General features: G+C 42.0%; 1 protein-coding gene across 1 annotated transcript; it reads right to left on the bottom strand.

Moving 5' to 3' along the window:
- Positions 1–9,547: 9,547 nt before the first annotated feature.
- Positions 9,548–21,462, bottom strand: RAD1 (RAD1 checkpoint DNA exonuclease). Its single transcript, XM_066373656.1, has 6 exons — positions 21,308–21,462; positions 20,639–20,895; positions 19,586–19,694; positions 17,282–17,540; positions 13,813–13,911; positions 9,548–13,472 (listed from the first exon to the last, which is right to left on the bottom strand). The coding sequence occupies exons 2-6, from the start codon at positions 20,831–20,833 to the stop codon at positions 13,289–13,291; spliced, it is 846 nt and encodes a 281-aa protein (XP_066229753.1). The 5' UTR covers positions 20,834–20,895; positions 21,308–21,462; the 3' UTR covers positions 9,548–13,288.
- Positions 21,463–21,484: the final 22 nt, after the last annotated feature.

Genomic DNA, 21,484 nt, shown 5'->3' with positions numbered 1-21,484 from the left:
ATTTGGGTGATGAACAGGGAGTTGCTGTGAGTTTTACAGTAAATAAAATAGTCTATATAGGATGCATAGGGCAGTGTCTGGCGGTGTCTGTGATCAATATATGTTATCAAAACACCTTTTCGTCCCTGTCGTCTGCAGTACACTGCCTCTTGCTTCCAGGATGACAGGTCAGGATATCTGAAATCAGGGATCACTGTTAGGTGGTATTACCATGTGTTGTATTGAGAATTAGATTGAGAATTTGAATCTCTGAACAGATCTAAAAGACATTTGTGCTTTGAAGGTAATAACAACAACAATAAAAGAAGGGAATGCATGACGTTGCCTCAAAACTGGAACAAAGTTCTAATGACTTTGTATTGGAAAAGGAGAATAGTCAAAAAGTAAATAAATAAAAAGAGAAAGCTCAGAATAGTTGGAGAGAACATCTTCCTCCGGTAGCCGGACATTGCTGTTCCTTCCAGTCTTTCAGCATTGCTTATTCTGTTTTAAAGTAGTGTACTTTAATCTGTGGGTTACATAGAGACGCCAAGGCAGGATACAGAAGAAATTTTAGGAGGAGATTTATTAATAAGCCGGTAGTTTCTTGCCTAGGATTTGAAAAGAATCATAGAAGGAGGAGGAATTGGGAGGCATCGGAAGAACCCAGTTCATCTATGTGGTTTTTTGGTGCTTGGAGACTAACTCTTCTCTCTGTGATGACAATGAGACCTAGACCTACCATGAAAGTCCCTACAGAGAAGAGGAGAGTCTTTGAAGGCTTCTGCTGCAGCAGAACTTGAGTTAGTGAAGGCTTGTCTTTCTCCGAAGCCAGCCCACATCCCATTCCTCCAGAACTGCTGAGCAAGGGCATTGGAGTAGCTAGCTGCCAAAGCCCAGACGTCAGAGAAGGAAAAAGACAAACCAGCACAGGAATTGTTCTCGTTGCCTCGGCATCTCCCCGGGATAATGCGCCCCAGATGTCTGGCCTCTGCTAGTTTCCGATGTATGCTTGTGCTTCTGCCCACCTCCTCTGGGGACCCAGGGACAACACCCACTGCTCTTTCATTGCCAGGAGCCCAAGTGCTTGGCTTTGGAAGCTTCTGCAAAGAGGGGAGAGAACTGGCCCCTTGCAATAGGAATTAATTCCAAGGTTAAATTATAGTTACAAGGGCCTCAAGTTAAGATTTTATTGTATAGAAATAGCACAGAAAATCTCAGCTTTGGAAGAAAATACTGAGATTGTTTAGTCTAACTTTTACCTAAATCACAGATGTCCTTCAGTTTTAATCATTTGTATATCAAGCTCCTCCCTAGCACTAGGATACTAAGATGTTTAAGATATAGTCCTTTCAGGAAAACAGACGCACACGACCAGAGGGCAGGTTAGTCTGTAGTAAAGCTTTAATAGAAATGTAAACAAAGAGGACAAGTAATAAATTGTGAGCCTGGAAGAGGGGGTGGGAACTATGTGGACACTGGGGGCAGGGTGCTGGCCTTCCAAGAAAGGTAGAATATCCACAGGTGGAAAGGAAGCCCGAGGAAGAGGGCCTTTTGGCAGCATGCACAAAGGCACAGTGGTGCCTGGAGAGACTTGCTCTTTCTGGGGAAAAGCACATGACCTTGAGTGGTTGCAGTTTTTAGACACATGAGTAGAAACATGCTGGAGACGATGAGTTCAGAAAGAAATTGGGGCCAGATTATGGAATGCTTAATATGCCCTGCTAAAGAGTTTACTGTTTCTTCAGTAGACAAAAGGCAGTTTTCAAAGAGCAGGATTTGACATGATCAGTGACCGGCTTTACAACTCTGACAGCAGTGGGAAAGATAGGTAGGACTTGGGGAGATGTTAGAGGTAGGGGACCAGTCGGGAGGCAGGTGCAATAGTTCAAGGGAGAGATTGAGGGCCTTAGTTACCTAAAGCCATATCCAAAGGAATGTGGAGGGGACGGGCTGGGAAACAATCTGGAGTCTGTAGGGGCAAGACCCGGGAGCCAGTTAGGTGAGGCATTACGGAGGCAGGCATGAAAGCTGGTTTTGGCAGCTGGGTGAATGGCGATGCTATGAAGTGAGATGGTATCGGCTAGAGGAGATCATCTTAGAGGATCTCTATGGGGTCCGAGAAGATAATAATTTCCATCTTGAATGTGTTAATTACCCACAATACAGCCACTTGGTAATGTCAAATAGACTGTATGAACCAGGAGCTCAAGAAGATAGATGCTGAATTAGGGAATGGCTAAGAAACCCATGGGATATGTATATGTGAAATGAGAAGGCTTCGGAAAGAACTTTGGAGAACACATGCTTATTTTGGAGGGAACATCCATGGTGATTTGGAATCAAAACAGGGCTCAAATTTGAACTTTCCCACTTACAGTGAGACTCCCTATGTCCTTCTTTTTCTAAAAAATAAGAACACTCTATCTTAATGATTTACTTAATGTATGGCACATAGCAAGCTTGTGTTAATTGTTGTAATTATTGTTTTTGTATTATCTGGGGGTCATGCAGAAGGAGGAACTGGGAAGGAGACTCAGAAAGAGTCTTTAGCGATGTCCAGTCTCAACCAGAACTTAAAAATTCAAAGCATGAAGTGCCGCTTTTAACCTATCATAGTTGTGGTAGTGAGCAGTGCAGGTAGTACGTCCCCAGCTCTGTCAGGTTACGGGGAGACAGCCCTCCTGGTCTCTGAAGGGGTTGCTTGGGGAGACTACCTTTCTGGTGGATGTTCTGGCCAAAATTAATAGAATGTTTAAATGTATGTTTCCTTTGACTCTGAAACAGTATTTTTAGGAATGTCTTTTGAAATATATACTTGCACAAATGTACACACATACACATCTTACTTGTAAAGTTGTAATAAAACAGTAGAAAGAACGTAAATGTCCACCAGTAAAAATGGTGGTACATGTCTGTGGTCCGTATAGTAAGGTCCATGTGTGTGACCGTGTGATAAGGTCAGGCAAAAGCATGAAGTGGAGCTTTGAAGAGGCAAGGAAAAATATTGTAGATATATTGTTAGGGGTAAAAACAAGAAAAACCATTTTAGTGAGCATTATATCCAGTATAACCCACAAATATATGTAAATATGTAGTTGAATATCTTAGTAATTATCTCTGGGACATGGAACTTTGAGGGACTTTCTATTTCTGTTACATATTTCTGTCATAGGATCTTTTTTTTTCCCTTAATTTTCTGAAGTGAGAAGCGTGGAGGCAGGCAGACAGACTCCTGCATGTACCTGACTGGGATCCACTCGGCATGCCCAATAGGTGACAATGCTCTGCCCATCTGGGGCCCTTGCTCTGTTGCAGCCAGAGCCATTCTAGCACCTGAGGCTGAGGCCCTGGAGTCATCCTCAGCGCCTGTGCCAACTTTGCTCCAGTGGAGCCTTGGCTGCGGGAGGGGAAGAGAGAGACAGAGAGGAAGGAGAGGGGGAGGGGTGGAGAAGCAGATGGGCTCTTCTGCTGTGTGCCCTTGCTGGGAATCAAACCCGGGATTTCCACATGCTGGGCTGATGCTCTACTGCTGAGCCAACTGGCCAGGGCCTGTTATAGGACCTTCTAAAGCAACAAATACGTAATCTGTGATAAAAGATAATTTTTTAAAAGTATATATCAAATATTAAGAGAGTACAGGGTAATATTAAGAAAATGGTTTAGAGTCAGATGCTTGAGTTTTAACCCCATCTCTGTTATTTATTAGTGGTGTGATGTTAGACAAGTCACTTCACTTTTCAGTTTCCTCATTATAAAATGGGGATAATAACAATATCTACTTCATAGGATTGTAGCGGGTAAATATGTTCATATAAGTGAAACTGCTCAGCAAGATGCCTGGCACATAGCATAGTGCTAATTAGAAATGATGATGATGTGAAGAGAATGATGACTAATGAGAAGCCAGTTGGTAAACAGGATATCATCACGAACATTAGCATGCGCCGTACTGGCCGAGCAGAGTTTTGAGATGACTATTTGTCCAGTTCCTGATTAGACACCTCCCTAAATCAGAAACGCACTCATTACCTGCCAAAGTGGCCCCTTCTGTTACTGGATAGTTCTAATTGTTAGAAGAATATAGTCAAGGTCGTGGACTTTAAGTCAGGCAGACCTGTGTTTGAATCCAGACAGTGCCCCTTTCTATGTGTCATGAGGCAGTTTATCCTAAGCCTCAGTATCTACAGAATGAAAACACAACAAAGAGTAAATAAGATTGTTCGCAAAAACACTTAGCACCGCGTCTGGTATAAAGTGAGTACTCCACAGGTAGTAGCTATTTTTACAACTTGAGATAGTCATCCAAAATTATTGAACGTAGGAAAGCATGGAGCATCGACTTCATCTTTGTCCTTGGTAGCCATCTCGAAAACAGCTGCATGCCCCCAAATTATTTTGGCATAACTTTTGGTGGATCTTGAGCTGTGAAAGTCAACAGGAGCGATGAAAACCATCCTTTCTCTTTATAGGAGGGGCCGGAGGGAAGGTAAGTGCCCCAACGTGCATTAATCTACTAGTGATTTACTGTCCTCTTGGCCGTGTGGACAGAATGGAAGAGCCTATTTTGAGCCAAGGGGCTGGAGAGGGAATGCCAAAGAAAAATAGGGTGGAAGCGGAGGATTCGGGATGAAGGTCTCCAGACATAATTGCAGAACGCAGAAGGAGAGGGGAAAGGCTCACTAAGCTTTGTGTCAGCCAGGCCCGTCTTGGACGAGACCTTAGTGATGAAATATTTTTGCTCCATAAGCTGGATTTTTCCCAGGCTGCTGTGTTCGTATTCTTTTCTTTCATTTATTAGTACACGCTCCCACAGTGCCTCTACAAAACTAAAGGGAAGATATGGGTCAAACCTTGGTGTATGAACAGGTGGGAAGCACGACCTGCTCTGGCATCCAGAGGCCTAGGGGCGGCAGCTTGGCCAAGTCAGGATTCAAGGATTAACAGGAGGCTCTAGGGCAGCTAGAGAAAAATTTGGGAGTCTTGAGCTTCCTACCTCGGATCTCCCTGAAGCGGAGCAGAGGCTGCTAAACCACCAAGAGGAGGCTGAGGGTACCTTGTCTATAGCAGAGCCGTGTGGCCATGCTACGTGACCCCTCTGCCATCCCCACGGACACGGCTAGATGGGAGGTAGAGTGGAATAGGTCAAGGAGAGCAAATATACGTCATCTTAGGGGCCCATGCTGTTAGTGGTTCCCTGGAGCGATGCTTGATTGAGTTCCAGAGCAAAAGGCTGGGCTGGGTGGAGTGTGATTGATTAGTATTGCCTCCATAGGGTATGTGTGTGGGGAAGTGGAACTTCTGCCATGTACTCGCTATTCAGGTCTAGCGAAAGAGCACTGTCCTGCGTCAGGGCATCTCCTGGGTGAACCCAGCCTCGTTATGAATGGCTAGATGACCTTACGTGGCTTTGACCTTCTGAGCCTGTTTCCTCATCTTCGTTCATTCCTCCAACAAACATCTGGCAAGCACCTACTGTGTGCCAGGTGCAGTTAGAGCTGCAGGTGGTAATGAAGAGAAGTAAAACATGGCCATTACTCTTAAGGAAGCAATCGAATGGGAGAGACAAGCATTAGGAGAGGAGGAGAGTGTGATGAGTGAGTTCCATAGAAGTCTCAGCGCAGGGAGGACAGGAAGGAGGGAATCGACGAAAGCAGGGGAAGACACCAGGGAGCAGTTCCAATGGTCCGTCCAAATGGACAAGCTAGGACTCTGGGTGGAAGGTCATGAGGCACGATGGCGGGCAGTGCACAGGACAGATGGGAAGTGCTCCGTGACTGTCACACAAGGCAGCATTTCCTAAAGGGCACTGCCAGGAATGCTGATTCCAAGGGATGTGGGAGGGAGAAAGGCCCTGTGGCAGAAACCAGGTTAGCAGAGTGCCTGACCTGACAGTAATCACATAATATATTAGCAGCTACTTTTATTTTTCCTGAAACCTAGGCTTTGACTTGATTACCTTCTGGTTACACCCCTGGCATGTGAAGCAAAGGAAGACAGGACTAGAAAATTAAAAGCTACCACCAAGCTGATCTGAAAACATCTCAGAAGTCAGCTAGAGCTCATGAGCCTCTAGAGACATGTATATCATAAACAGGACAGTCTGACACAATTACCTGTATCCAGAGAAGACATATATACACACACACACTGGAAATTGGTGTTCTGTTTGTGAACCTGAAAATTTCAGGCCAGGGGAATCCTGCCACCTCGTGGTGGGAGAGCAGGAGGCCCGAGGCTGACCTCTAGCTGCTGTCCTTTGCTGGGGTCACTCACAGATCTTTGCCCACCTCTGATTTTATGAGACCCCCGGGCAGTTGATTTCATCGTGCCCATTCTCCAAACTTGGAATCACATTTTCTCTTGGTTTACTGAGAAGGAAAAGCGCCAAGTTGGGTTCTGTAGCTTAGTAGGAGACAGAGAATGAATCAGAGTCTTTAGTGGGATTTGCCTATAAAAATCCTCAAGTTCATAAAATCTGGTATCTCGTATTTCTGTGGAACAGATTTTTTCTTTCAGTCAACAGGGGCTATGAAAACCACACTTTCTTTTTGCAGGCTTGAGGTCTAAATAGGAGGTGACTGGAGAACACTTAATAGGAACCATATTTCTGGACCAGATTACTTCTAACTCCAGTCCAACGCCCCCAGTATTAGGAAATCAGAGTACAGAAATCTTTATGGCTGGAGACGGGGAAGACAGATCCTCTTTTCAGCACTTGTAAGGCCTCTGAGCTCTAAATCGATGTGCTCACTAGAAGAAATCACCTGAAAATCAGGAACTGTATCAAAGGCTCTAAATTAGAGGTTTTTTCCAAACCAGCTGTGATTAAAAGTAACCTGGGTATCTTAGATATCCTTGGCTTGCTGTCTGAATCAAGGAAAGAGTGCCCTGCTCTGGGGAGAAACCTTGGACTCTGGTGCCATGTTTGGAGGACCGTAGAAGAGGCGGTAGTTAGGGGAATAGTCACATCATGTAATAGTCACCACTAGCTCTGTAAGGTGGGGATTTGGGGCTGGAAGGAGGAAGCAAAGGGCAGAACCAAGAAAAGTGCACGAATGGTCTTCTCTTTTCTCCAGGTTTTCTGTTACCAGTGAAGAGAAAAACCTCTGAACAAGGTAGCTGACAATAGAGCCAACCTGTTGGCAACAAAAATTCTGCACCACGAAATAATATTTACCAACACTGAATAGCAGCAGCAGATAAAAAGCAGAACTAAGGACTCCAGGAAAATTAAAGGTCCACTTAGCAGCAGTATTTCAGGTGAAATAACCAAGAGCCGCTAGAAACCAGGATCCTGACCTGTAATTTGGGGAAATTAAATCTTTTTTAGACACATGCTTTGTTTAGATCAGTTGTTGCTGGGACTCCATTTCCCCTTTTCTCACTCTTTTTCATTCGTTTCAGCTCTTTTAGAAGTTCTACAGTACCTAAGGAACTTATTGGTGAATATTTGAATATACTATTTGGAAGTATTTTTAGTCAAAATTTGTTTGAGGTCAGCAAAACAGCTTTGTTTCATTCATCTTAAATATCTGCCCGGATCTGATTTACTAAAGTCACACAATGTCAGTCAGAAAGGGCTTTTTGATTCTTAAAAATGAAGAGGCTAGGGGCAGGGGAGATTGACTTGTCAAGGTCAGCCTGATAATTACAAAGCAGACACCCTGAATCACAGGTGACTCTATCCCATCTGCTGCCCCCACGAAATTGGGTTAAAAAACCTATTTTAGGAAAGGAATGTTCACTGAGGTTTAAAAAAAAAAAAAGACTAAACAAACAAAAACACCCTTAGCCCCTGAACATGTGTGTTTTTCTAGAAAAAGAAGTTGGCAATCTCAAATTAAATTCTTTACCTTTTTGTGTGTATTCAGGGACAAAGGAGAAATCAGATTCATTTGAGTTTACACTGTAAAAACTTTTATTTTTCCATCCTTTCTCAGTTACCTAGGTGGATTTACCAGAGCTCAAAGACTGGGGATCCAAGTGTCCATTTCTTTCACTCAGCGCTTATTGAGCCACATTTTGGTACTGCATTCAAGAAATTTGTCACTTGTTCAGTCTGTAAAACCTAATTATCAGTGAGTGCTCAAGGTATAGTACAGAGCAGTGTTCTGCTGTGGCCGAAGTACAATGTGCTAATTAATCCAACGGCTCGCTTGCTCCTGTCAGCTGCGCTCTCCTAGCGAACTCCCAGAATGCTTTTGGCTTGGCACTCAGGACCAAGGTCTCGGGTTGCAGCCCTGGCTGAAGGTAGCTGTATTCCACTGGCCTTCTCTGCAGTGCTTGCTAACTCATCACCAGGTATGTCACTGCTGATTTTAGCCCTGTCTGGAGATGGGACTGCTGTTCCTAGCCACAACAATCAGAATTGACTCAAGTAGCCTTAGAAGAGTTGTTTCCATTTTCATGTATCCAGGTGAAAATAAATTTTCAGCAATGACTGCAATAAAAACAAAATACCAGAAAAGAAATGGCCATTCAGACTCCATTTTGGGTGGCACTGAAAATTTAAAAAATTTTTGTAAGACCCCAAAGTCTATAGATCTCTAGCCTGTATCAATAAAATAGCATCAAGTTTAACATGTAAAAGTTTTATGGTTTAACCCTGTTCTTGCATCTGAATTTTGTTTGTAATATTTCTAGTTTTTTTTTTTTTTTACTGTCAGCTAGTTGCTGTTTATTTTGAGACTCTGATGTTAAAATGTTTTGTGAAATGGTGGTGATAATGGTATAGTTTTAATATCCTCAGACCTAACAGATAAGGCGGTACCTGTTAGTTCCAAAAGTTGTAAAATTTTACTGTTTTGTGAAATCCCCAAGTTTTAAAAAACCACGTTAGAATGCTCAGCACAATACAACCTAATATAAAGTTTCACTCACTTGGAAAACTGTAGATGAGAACCAAGTTATTTTCCAAATCCATTCAAGTGGAACTAGCAATTGGAATAACCCAACCCAATCAAAGATCTGAGCCAATATGCTCATGCACAACTCTGACATCATTTTAAATTAGTTAACAGGCACTGAAATTCTCAAGGTGGATGAGGGTTAGCTTGTTTCCTAGTCTTGGTGTCAATTTAGAGGGGTGAGGGAGGAAGAAAAACCAAGACCAGAACAAACTGTTCCACATACAGGTTTTAATAAACATTTATCAGCAAGCATTTGCAAACTTATGTGGCCTGTTCTGTATGTGTGGTGAAGGCCCAATTCTCTGTGCCTTAGCTCACTCACTACTTTCCAGGAAAGATCCATTTAAGGCAGGGGTCCCCAAACTTTTTACACAGGGGGCCAGTTCACTGTCCCTCAGACCGCTGGAGGGCCGGACTATAAAAAAAACTATGAACAAATCCCTATGTACATTGCATATATCTTATTTTAAAGTAAAAAAACAAAATGGGAACAAATACAATATTTAAAATAAAGAACAAGTAAATTTAAATCAATAAACTGCCCAGTATTTCAATGGGAACTCTGGGCCTGCTTTTGGCTAATGAGATTGTCAATGTCCAGTTCCATATTGTCACTGCTAGCCGTAACAAGACAAGTGATATGACGCACTTCTGGAGCCGTGACGCGTGCCTCCTGTGTCACCGGAAGTAGTACTATATGTGAGTGACACTATGCTTTGCTCTCACTGATCACCAATGAAAGAGGTGCCCCTTCCGGAAGTGCGGCGAGGGCCGGATAAATGGCCTCAGGGGGCCGCATGCGGTAGTTTGGGGATCCCTGATTTAAGGTGAACTTGCTAATATTCCAGAAATGGGATTGTCCTATCCAGTCAACAGGGAGCAACCAGAAATCCTTGGACAAAGGGGTAGGAAGCAAGACCATGCAGGGGTCAAGTCTCAGGCTGCAGGCCTCCCTACATTCACCCCCTTGCCATGCAAGGATGGGGAACTACTCTGAACTAATTCGGTAGGTTCACATTCCCGGAATACCACTAGTTTTAAGAATTAGATCCACTACTACCACCTACTGTTAATTTCAAAAAGAAAACCTACTTCAAACATTTGCTCTGCTAATCATCAAAACCTCTGGCGGTGACTAAGATGTGGATACAGAAGTACCGACCAGCTGCCGGTGGCACTTCTGGGTAGAGCAGGATGTCCATGGCAGAGCAGCACTGCTGCTGGGGGTGCCTGTGACCTGACATGTGTGAAAGCACTGTCTCATTCATCCTTGGAAAGGAAAGTCACAACGCAGTCTCCCCAGGGTCTCAGGACCCGGTAGGGAACAAGGGACAAGGGACAGGCGGAGTGGAGGTGAGCAGAGAGCACGCTGTAACTAACTCCTGCCAGGACTACCTGATGGCAACAGAGTACGAATGACTGTTACAAGACTTATTATTATTATTTTGGCATTTTAAAAACTTTATTCAATTTTCAGAGAGGGGAGAAAGAGAGAGAGAGACAGACAGACAGAGAGAGAAGGGGGAGGAGCAGGAAGCATCAACTCCCATATGTGCCTTGACCGGGCAAGCCCAGGGTTTCGAACCAGCAACCTCAGTGTTCCAGGTTGATACTTTATTCCACTGCGCCACCACAAGTCAGGCACTTATTTTTATTATTAAAAATAAATTTTAATAAACGATTTTTAGTACTGGGAATCACTTGATCAATTCTGGGTGGAAGCACATCATCAAATTGGGAATAAACAAATGAATAAAAATGGAAAAAAATGACCGACTCATTCATGGTAATCATAATTCCACTGAAAGAGAAATGAAATAATTTTCAAAAAGGCAAAAGTAAATGTTTTAAAAATAAGATTATACTATATTGGGCATGAATTTGTATCACCAGAGCGTCCTACTCTGCCTGAGGAAGCACCCACCCTAGTGGTCAGTCAAGGAACCAGAACAGAGTTAAACTAGTCAATCCCTGGGTCAGATAGAACACACTTAAATAGAAAATTCTTATTATATCAGTACTGCAATGTTACAGTGATTTTAAAAGATTTAAATTTATTCGTTTCTGAATTCTAAACAGCTAAAGATAAATGCAGCCAAAGTGATGATCTTAAATGTGCAAAATGTCAATCTTTTTTTATTAAATCAATTTCTATTTTAAATTTTTCATGGGTTCAACTTTTAACAAATATATCAAAATAGATTAAGAGCTAAATAAATGGAGCTAAGTAACAACTAATAAGACGTGAAGCAATAATCTGAAAATGGACATTCTTTCATCTAGTGTCACTCCCCTACGTAACAGTGAATGCCTGTTACGTGCTAGGCCCTGTTCTAGTTACTGGACATACCAGGGAGCAAAAACCAAAAATAACTCTGCTATTTTCAACTTAAAGGAAGTTGTAATCCTTGAAGTGTTGATTGATTAAATATTTTTACAACTATGTTCTGTTCTTGCTGTTTAAACAAAAAATATTTAAACATTTAATAGATTTATTCTTTTTTTCTTTCTTTTCTTAGTGAGAGACAGACAGGAAGGGAGAGAGATGAGAAGCACCAACTCATAGTTGTGGCACCTTAGTTGTTCATTGACTGCTTTCTTAATATGTGCCTTGTTGGGAGGATGGGGGAGCTCCAGCTGAGCCAGTGACTCCTTGCTCAAGCCGGCAGCAACCTTGGGCTTCAAGCTAGCGACCATGGGGTCATGTCTATACTATAACCCCATGCTCAAGTTGGTGACTCCACGCTCAAACCGGTGACCTTGGGGTTTCGAACCTGGGTCCTCCAGGTCCCAGGCTGATGCTCTATCCACTGTACCACCACCTGGTCAGGCTCATTTCCTTCTTGAACATATACTACACTTTATAAAACTGCAACTTCTTTGTACCAGTTAGGCATCCTGAGCTTGCTTGGGAGACTTATTAGTTATCGGGTGCTTACCTTGGGCTCTACACAGAACTGTGCGTGCGCCGGGGAGCAATTCTCTGATGTACTTTGCTCCAATACCCTCTACACCGGCCTCCTGGAATGCTATGTGGACTATTAAAGATGTCTGAAATATACCCTCAGATTGTGGTGAATATCATTTAAGGCTTATCACCGATCAGTAATAGTAGGGGCCACTTTTATTTGGGGAAAGGGTGATCACAATGGCCTTAGTAGGTAAGGCCAGGGAGGCTAGATGAATTGTGCAAAGGGATGAGTTTTTTCCCATGAAGAAGTGTCTCACCCAAAGGCCAATGGTGCATTCCCACCTGGAGACAATGAGCTGTTATCACCTGGTACAGAAACTTTATTTTAGATATATATTTTGACTACTAGAAAACCGGTCAAATCATCTTAGTATTATAGTATTAATTATCTATACATGTCACAAAATTATTTCATGGCAAATTACCCAAGAAATGCAAAATCACTTAATAACTGGCTTTCTATACCTCAGTTTGGTGGAAACTCTTATAGGGAAATAAAAGTTATCTAGTAAGTACTTACTGCAGTACTCACTACACTGAACAGTTTTGAGGTCAAGAAAATCTATACCTAACCACTTTTATATTTTGTTCATAGATTTCTTCAAAATGAATTCTTTAAAAATGAATCATATAATTATTCAGACTTGTTTGGTGATGTCAAAGCTTCAAAAGGTTTATGAAGAAATCGCATTAAAAAAATCTCATAGCAGCAGTCACTTCAATGCAATTAAATGCTATTTTTTAAAAAAGTATCCTTTAACACAGTGGTTCTTAAACTTTAGCATACATCAGAATTTCCAGAGAGGGGGTGCGCTTTTAAACTTGAAATTGCTGGTTTACTCACAGAGTTTCTGACAAGTTTCTAGGTGATGCTGATGATGCTGGCCGGACATAATACTTGAAGGATCACTGCTTTAAGATATATATTCTCCACTTGGGTGGTAAGTACACAATGCCATATACAGATGATGTATTACAGAACTGTACACCTGAAACCTGTCTAATTTTACTGACCAGTGTCACCCCAGTAAATTCAATAAAATTTTAAAAAACTTTTAGTCCCTAGAATTCAAACTAAGCAATGCCCATATGCCTTTTTTCCCCTAACAGTAAATAAATATAAGGGCATTTCATATATGGCTCCATCAAACTAAAATATTCAGACTTCTGAAATGTCCTAAACAGAATGCATCTTGGCTCATAACTCCCATGAGTTCAAAAGACAGAACCATAGGATAGTCCAATATTAGACAATCTGTGACTACATGAAAATATTTACTTATAAAAGACACAGTAACTGTAAGGGACAAGGCTCTTGCTCCCATCTCCTCTGTGCTTCTCCCCTTGGGGAGATCCGATAGGAAATCGTGAACGGGAACATGACCTATCAGGAATGTATACATAAATGCTGCAGTGTACTGTCATACTAAGATTCAGATTCAGGAGCTTCTTCATCAGGGCAGCAGTAGTACTCCACAAAACATATTTGTCCATCTTCATTTCTAATCATATACTGCAATGACAGGAATCCTCGGTTATCTGTCCGAATAGATACCTTACAAGACAGGACTAATGCCTTTGTAGAGGGTTTCAGTAAAGAAATCTTGTATCTGTGAAAGAGTAAATAAAAAGCTGTTATTTGGACACAGTGAAAGCAGTGCTCATAACTCCAAGAAAAGAACAAAAATTAGCAAGAACCACCAAATAGCAAATATAAGAATAAAATCTAATCCTTGTTCAATTTGTTAATATTTTCTCTTGATTAAAAAAAAATCATCTACTATAACCCCAAATTCCCAAGTAAACCCAGCAGTCTACTGTTAATTTAAAAAAAAAAAAAATTGCTACAGTTTTATCAACAGATTTAAAGTTTAAAAATTTTATTGAATAGAAATTTGGCATTTAATCTCACCTTCACCACCAATGGTAACTTCTATATTAAGAACTGACCTGTTGACTTGGGTCTGATTACAATGAAATGATTCCATCAAATCAGAATCTTTGGGATAGTCAAGGTGGGAGCTTCCTGCATTCCCAAACGTAGATAACCTATAGTAGAAAATGAGGAAGTCATTTATTCATTAGTCCAACATTGGAATCCAAATAAATACTTCCTTAAGAAATGCATTCTAGTGGGTGAAACAGGTAAACAAATGTTGACTGTACACTATAATGATCACCATAATAAAGAACCCCACAGGATGTCCGGAACTAGCAACCAATAAACAGCTTTGAGAAATGCCAGTCCCAAAAGGAACCCATGTGTTTGCCTCAATTTCATTAATTTAATCCCATCTGACACTGACCTCCATCTTTCCTCTCTTCTAATGCAACTGTTTCCTTTGAGGCATCTCATTCCTGCCCAGCTATGATGATGGTTCCCAAATTGAAAGTTCCTGCCTAGACTTTCTGCCGAGCCCTGTATCTATATATCCATCTATTTTCTGTTGTCACAGGCACCTCAAGTTTAACATATCCAGAAACAAATTGCAACTCCCCATTCTCCACCACCAAGTCATTTCCCACAGAGAGGCAGGGTATCCATGAAGCATCCAGTTATCCAGCAGATCACTGAAGTGGGAGCCTCTAAAATACTGTTTAAGCGCCTGGAATTTTTTCATTCCTATCACTGTTTAAGTAGGGTTCTACTGATTGCTATTTTGGCTAGCATTTTAACAGACCTTGAGCCAAATTTTTACTGCCTAATGCCATGAGAAAGGCCTTCTGTTCTTCTCACTTAATTATCCGGTCTACCTGAAAGTTCTGTCTGTTTTTGGAATAAAACAAAATACAAATTTTTCTTACCGTCAATAAACTTTATTAAATAATATAATTGCCATTATTATTAATGATTTCTTGCCAGCGTGAGGGCAATTTGTATATCCCATTTTTGAAAAATGTTTTATCTTTTGATGCGAAAAACTGAACTAGTGCTTGTTTGGTATCTTCTTCATTTTTGAATTTTTTGCCCTTCAAAAAATTTTGTAAGGACAAAAACAAGTGATAGTTAAAAGGTGCTAAGTCCGGGGAATATGGTGGATGTGACAGAATTTCCCAGCCTAGTTCTGCAATTTTTTAACAAGTCCCCAAAGCAGCATGTGGCCTGGCATTATCATGATGCAGTATGATGTTCTTCCTATTGAACATCACCGGCCTCTTTTCTTGGACTGCCGTCTTTAAATTATCCAGTTGCTGACAATACTTCTCCGAATTGAGCTTTTCGTTCAGGGTTTTCTTTTTTAATCAACATAAAAATTATTATTATTATTTATTTTTTGTATTTTTCTGAAGTTGGAAACGGGGAGGCAGTCAGACAGACTCCGACATGCGCCTGACTGGGATCCACCCGGCATGCCCACCAGGGGCAATGCTCTGCCCATCTGGGGCGTTGCTCTGTTGCAACCAGAGCCATTCTAGCGCCCGAGGCAGAGGCCATGGAGCCATCCTCAGCGCCCGGGCCATCTTTGCTCCAATGGAGCCTTGGCTGTGGGAGGGGAAGAGAAAGACAGAGAGGAAGGAGAGGGGGAGGGGTGGAGAAGCAGATGGGCGCTTCTCCTGTGTGCCCTGGCCAGGAATCGAACCTGAGACTCCTGCACGCCAGGCCGACGCTCTACCAGAGCCAACCGGCCAGGGCCATCGTTCGGTTTTAAAAGCTCCTAATGTATTGGTCCTTGAATGTCCCACCATATACACAACATTCTCTTATTCAGAGTCAAATCTGGTTTAGAGGTGGAAGGGCTAGGTTTTCCAGGTTCACAATATGCCCTTTTCCTTACGATGTTTTCATAGGTAATCATCCCCAGTTCTCATCCAGTTCAAGAAGGGCTCGATTTTGTTCCGAGCAAGCAGAGATGTGCATATGACGACTCGATCATCCAAATTCTTCTGACTTAATTCATGTGGCACCCATCTTGAATATTTTCACACCAATCCTATCTTCCGAATATGGTCCAAAATGCTTTGCTTAGCTGAATTAAGCCTTTCTGTGATCTCCGATGTGTCAGAAAAGGATCTTGCTCCAACATGGTCTTAACAACATCGTCATCGATCAAAGATGGTCGCCCAGAACGTGGCTTATCAGAAAGGTCCAAATCACCTGTTTTGAATTTTTCGAACCATCTTCTGCATGTCCTATCAGAAACTGTACCTTCACCAAACACTTTCAATAAATTTTTACATGTTTCTGTAGCATTTCTTCCTTGTTGAAATTTGTATAAAATACAGTGGCGTAAATGAACTTTATCAGTAGCCATGGGTACATTATCGCTTCACACATAAGACTAACGTGAATCAACTTTGTTTTAGTTAATTTGCTATGTCAATATGTATACATTAACTGATAAAAATAGAGAGGCACACATGCGCCAAATAAACATGTGCTTACATGTTGAAACTTGTTGTGATAGAAACGAACAGAACTTTCCAGTAGACCTGATATTAAAAAACCTTTTATTCATTAATATTCTGAAATGCTTCAAAAGAGAAGAAATATTTAAATCCTTTCTCTAAATTGATTCTAATTTCAAAAAGAGGCTTGTCATCTCATAATTTTTTGGATCAAAATATTGTGAACAGCTTGATAGTTTTTGATCTTGTATTTCTGCTGAAATTGCCCTCCCTTGGGAAGCTCACATCCACCAACCCTTTCCAAGTATTCTTGCACTGGTTCCCTAAGAGGCTATGTGTATTATTTTGGTACTTAAAGCCATGCAGTTTCACATATTTCCTCTTCACCTTGATTTTAAGCACTTTTTGTAGTGCTTAATAAAGTAGATAGGCACACAGTAGGTGATCTATGGATACTCAGTGAATGAACCAGGTATAGAAAACATCTGCTTCCTTTTGTGTCTTGTACTGACTTGAAAGGAAAGAGATACCGTATAATACAAACACCTTTTCTAAAAGATTAAGCCCAGTTTCCCTCATGATGTTAACTGGATCTACAACAGTTTAAGTAGTACAACAATAAAAAAGACCACTAGTTTATCAAATAGGGGACTGAACTCCTCATCTAGCCACCAACACTACCTAACTATGAAGTTATGAACTAGCCCTGGCTGGGCAGCTCAGCTGGTTAGAGCATCATCCCAATACACCAAGGCTGTGGGTTCAATTCTCAGTCAGGGCACATATGAGAATCAATCCATGAATGCATAAATCAGTGGAACGATAAATTGTTGTCTCTCTAAACTCAATAAAAAAATAATAATAAAATCAACGAAGCTATGAACTAGGAAATTAATCTTCCAGGGTCGTTAAGTGTCCTGATCAAGAAAAGTATGAGGTCAGGATAAGAGCTTTCCCAAGTTCTGAAAATCCTAGGGACCTGGATAATACTGTAAGTCCTGCATCCTTGCAAATGTGTAATTAGGGAGATGGAGTAAACAACTTGAATTGCAAGAGCACTGCCTTCGAGTACCTGAAATAAGGCTTGTCAGGAGACATGGTGATCTGGAGGACGTCACTTGTCATATCCAGTTCGGAAAATGCTTCCCGGAGCCCCTCTGACTGCAGGATAATTTTATTAATAACATTGGTGCTACAGAAATCAAAATCCAGAGTTTCCTCAGGCTCCTGAGTATTGATTTTACAGACTGTCACCACTCCTCCTTCTTCCAGAAATAGCATCAAAGGGTGACCATAACCTTGGTAACACATTCGAAGCGCAGTTAAAATCCCTGCAATGGAAATAAATCATACTTTGGGTTTAGCTGTATAGCTCTGGGTTCGGCTTCTCCTCAAATGATTCATAAACCCCCTCAAGAATAATTTATTCTGCCCAATTTCTATCATACATGTTTGTTTCTCTCTGTAAGAAAGGGCCACATGTTCTCTGATGACAGTGTATGTAGACAATTCCCAAAATAATTGCAAGAAAATTGGAAACCAGAACAAAAAGTAATGTAACTCTGAAATCATTTTCTAGCTTTCTACAACACTTAAGAAATACCTACTGATTATATGTACACACAACTTCAGGATGGAGAATCTCCAAGGTCTGAGGCTACAAGTCCTAGAATTGCCGCACAACAGGCTACGCGACTTCCTGAAGTCCCGTCTGTGCAACAGTGGACTGCTTTGATAGTGTCTGTACTGTAATGTCAACATATGCACTATGATAAGGATCCTTCTAGTCTTTTCTGTTAGAAGACATTGTTTACATTTCCCCCAAATTTAAGATCAAATTGGGAGAAAAGGAGAGGATGGTTAATGGTGGTTAGGGTTATAACACTGCAAACCACTAGACAGGAAGAGGAATATGGCAGGACATTCTAGCTCCTCTCCCTTCCTGAGGGATGGAGAGCCACAGAGTGGAAGGGGGACGGCAGATGCTTTTATGAACTGTCAGTATACAATTAAAATATATTTTCTAGCTTGAACAGGTGGTGGTGCAGTGGATAGAGCTTCGGACTGGGATGCGGAGGACCCAGGTTCGAAACCCAGACGTCGCCAGCTTGAGCGTGGGCTCATCTGGTTTGAGCAAGGCTCACCAGCTTGAGCCCACGGTCGCTGGCTCGAGCAAGGGGTCACTCGGTCTGTTGTAGTCCCCCCGTCAAGGCACATATGAGAAAGCAATCAGTGGACAACTAAGGAACCACAACGAAGAATTGATATTTCTCATCTCTCTCCCTTACTGTCTGTCCCTTTCTCTGCCTCTCTCTATCTCTGTCACACATACACACACACATAAATAAATAAAATAAAATATATTTTCTAAAGAACCATAACTGAATTTTTCCCTAGCTAATCTTAGATGCCTTTCCTATGAAATAAAATCATTCTTCTGGGGATTCCTCGTAGTTTTATATCCATAGCAACTGAATTCCTTATTCCTAAAAAATCCCTGAACAAATAAAATATACAAATATTTTAAAGAAAAACATTTAAGAAAATAGATATAATTTATAAATAGGAGTTAATAGGAAAAAAAAAGAAAATAATTTGAATGCAGTTCACTGGGAGAAGAATTGATTTCTGTTTTTCTCTACCACTAACTGTAAATCTGGACAAGTTAGGGAAAAGAAGCAATGAAAACATATTTTACAATGTTAATGATATTTAAGACATGTTCAAATTCTTCTTTTGGTCAGTTCAAATTTATAAGCTTTGTAAGTTTAAAAAAGATGAATGTAAATACTTGTGCAAATATAAAAAGAAACATAAGTACACTTGCTATTAGTAATGTAAAAAATCAAAATTCATGATTATGACCACTAAAAGAAGAATTGGCAATTCACTTTCTAAAGAAATGTTCATTTGCTCTGGCCGGTTAGCTCAGTGGTAGAGTGTCAGGCAGGCATGTGGATGTCCTGGGTTTGATTCTGGTCAGGGCACACACGAGAAGCAAACCGTCTGCTTCTCCACTCCTCCCCCTTTTTTCTTTTTCTCTCTCCCCCTCCCGCAGCCATGGCTTGATTGGTTCTAGCGCATAGGCCCGGGCATGGAGGATGGCTCCATAAAGCCTCCTCCTCAGGCTCTTAAAAATAGCTCAGTTACAAGCATGGCCCTAGATGGGCAAGAGCACTGGCCCCAGACAGGGGTTGCCAGGTGGATCCCGGTTGGGGTGCATGCGGGAGTCTATGTCTCTCTCCCCTCCTCTCGCTTGGAAAAAAAAAGAAAAAAAAATGTTTATATTACTAATATTCTAGTAGCTTTTCCTGTATTTTTCTGACCATTCTATATAATGCTTTCATGTTGTTATAACAGTAATAAAATAGTTCACCTGGCATAGGACTTGATCCAAAAATAGATAAACAGTCTAAAAGGACAGTTAAGTTAATTCGAAAAGTAACAGGCTCTTCTTGAACTTTAAACTCTTGAAATATTCCCACCTATGAAAAAAAAGGAAACATAAAAAAGTAAGTATATTAAAGAACGAGGCCTCACATATAAGGTTCTAGATTTCATTTGATGTTTAAAAAAACCCAGTATTATGCTAATACCATGAAAACCACTTCAGATTATCAATCAACACATCTTAAAACTTTTTCAACTATCATCCATTTGAATAATGCTCAACAGTTAAAGGTGTGACATGGATTCAGGTCCCATGCAAAACTTTGTGAGGGCACTTCATCTAGTTTCTTGGATTTAAACTATCCCCATGTGATTCTTCCATCTTTTTTGGACATGTAAGTACAGCTAAAGTCATTTGGAAAATAGCCAAACAATTTGATAATACAGGAGTGATAGCTTTCAATTTCTCTTAAGGATAGAAACCATGTCTTAAGTATTCCTGAGGTCATACTGTGCATTTAGGTGTTCAGAAACATGCTAAATTAGATCTGAAATTTGAACCATACAGATATGCCTTTGTAAGAACAAATTAAAAATAATCAATAAAAGGAAAAAAAAATTTAATATGGGAGGTAGTGGTAAAGAGCATATATACTCTTAAAACAAATGTTCTGGGTTCTCATCCTAGCTCAGCCACTTGCAGGGGGGGGGGAGGGGCCGCTGGCCAATTAAACCCTGCCTCAGTTTTCACATATATAAAATGGGAATAACAACAGGGCTTTCTTCATAGGACTACTGTGAGGTAGGCTTTGTTATTATTAAGAGTGCCTGGATTCTTAGTAAATCTTAGACATTATTACTTTTAACTATTATCTCCATAAAACCACATGGGAAAAGAATGTTACCAGGAGAGAAAAAAAAAAAAAAAAATCAAATGACCTATTGTTTTCGAAATTAAACGTCTCTTAAAACGTTCGGAATTCATTCAGCTGGGTGAGGAATATGACATGTCACCGGCTTAGAGGTGTCACTCACGCACCTGAATAAAAGCATTTGCTTGCACACACTTGGCATTTTCCACTGTAACCTTGATTCCATTTTTACTGGCGAAACACGTGGCATGTTCTTGGAAGTGAATAGCCTTTAGGACGGTGGAGAGATTCCTGACGTTGTCGAGGCTGGCCACCAAGCTGTAGTCACTCTCGTCCGGGGCCGGCTGGTGTATGAGCGGCATGGTCCACGCGCGGCCGGCCCGAGGGTGCTCCCAGCGCCAGCCCCCTCCCGCGGACCAAACACCTGCGAAGACCCGACAGTGAGACGCCGCCCCCCGCCGGCGGGGCCGCGACCTCGGCCTGCGCCCGGGCCTGGCCGCCCGGGGCCCGTCCCAGCGTTGCCACCCACGGTCTCTGGGGCTGGGGGCATGGCTGACGGGTTCCTCGCCTTCAGTTGGAGAACAGCAATACATGAAAATCTGCCAACCATGGAAACGGGGGACCAGTAAGGTGGTGCGCCTTGGGGTCAGTTTCGCCCGGTCACCCTTGGGGCCACATCCCAGAGTCTGTCTGGCTGCCCGGCGCCCCCACCGTGCCTATTATTAACAGAACAGGCGACGGGGAGGACGGGCCCGGATCCTCCGAAGATCCACCTTGAGTCCCGGTCACCGACATCTGTTTACCGGTCCTGGGATCCTCCGGCGCGGAAACCCTACCTGTGCGGGGGGGCGGAACGTCTGGGAGCCCTTCGCAGCCAAGTGCCTGGGGAAGACAGCCGCGGCTCCAGCACAAACGGAGAGTAGGTGGAACAGCTCCCGCCACTCTTTTCAGACCGGCGGGCCACCTCGGCCACCTCGGCCACCGTCACCACAGAGCCAGGAGAGGCCTAGAGA

This window comes from Saccopteryx leptura, chromosome 1, assembly GCF_036850995.1.
Source record: "Saccopteryx leptura isolate mSacLep1 chromosome 1, mSacLep1_pri_phased_curated, whole genome shotgun sequence".
In the NCBI taxonomy this organism is placed as follows: domain Eukaryota; kingdom Metazoa; phylum Chordata; class Mammalia; order Chiroptera; family Emballonuridae; genus Saccopteryx; species Saccopteryx leptura.
This window is presented reverse-complemented; position numbering and strand designations above follow the sequence as displayed.

What these genes read in the sequence shown, in the direction of transcription:
- RAD1 (XM_066373656.1), bottom strand. Translation starts at nt 20,833, where the DNA reads ATGCCGCTCATACACCAGCCGGCCCCGGACGAGAGTGACTACAGCTTG. An exon ending in AAGCAAATGCTTTTATTCAG is followed by an intron (nt 19,695 to 20,638) that starts GTGCGTGAGTGA and finishes TTTTTTTCATAG; the next exon opens with GTGGGAATATTTCAAGAGTT. An exon ending in CCTGACAAGCCTTATTTCAG is followed by an intron (nt 13,912 to 17,281) that starts GTACTCGAAGGC and finishes TTTCTACTATAG; the next exon opens with GTTATCTACGTTTGGGAATG.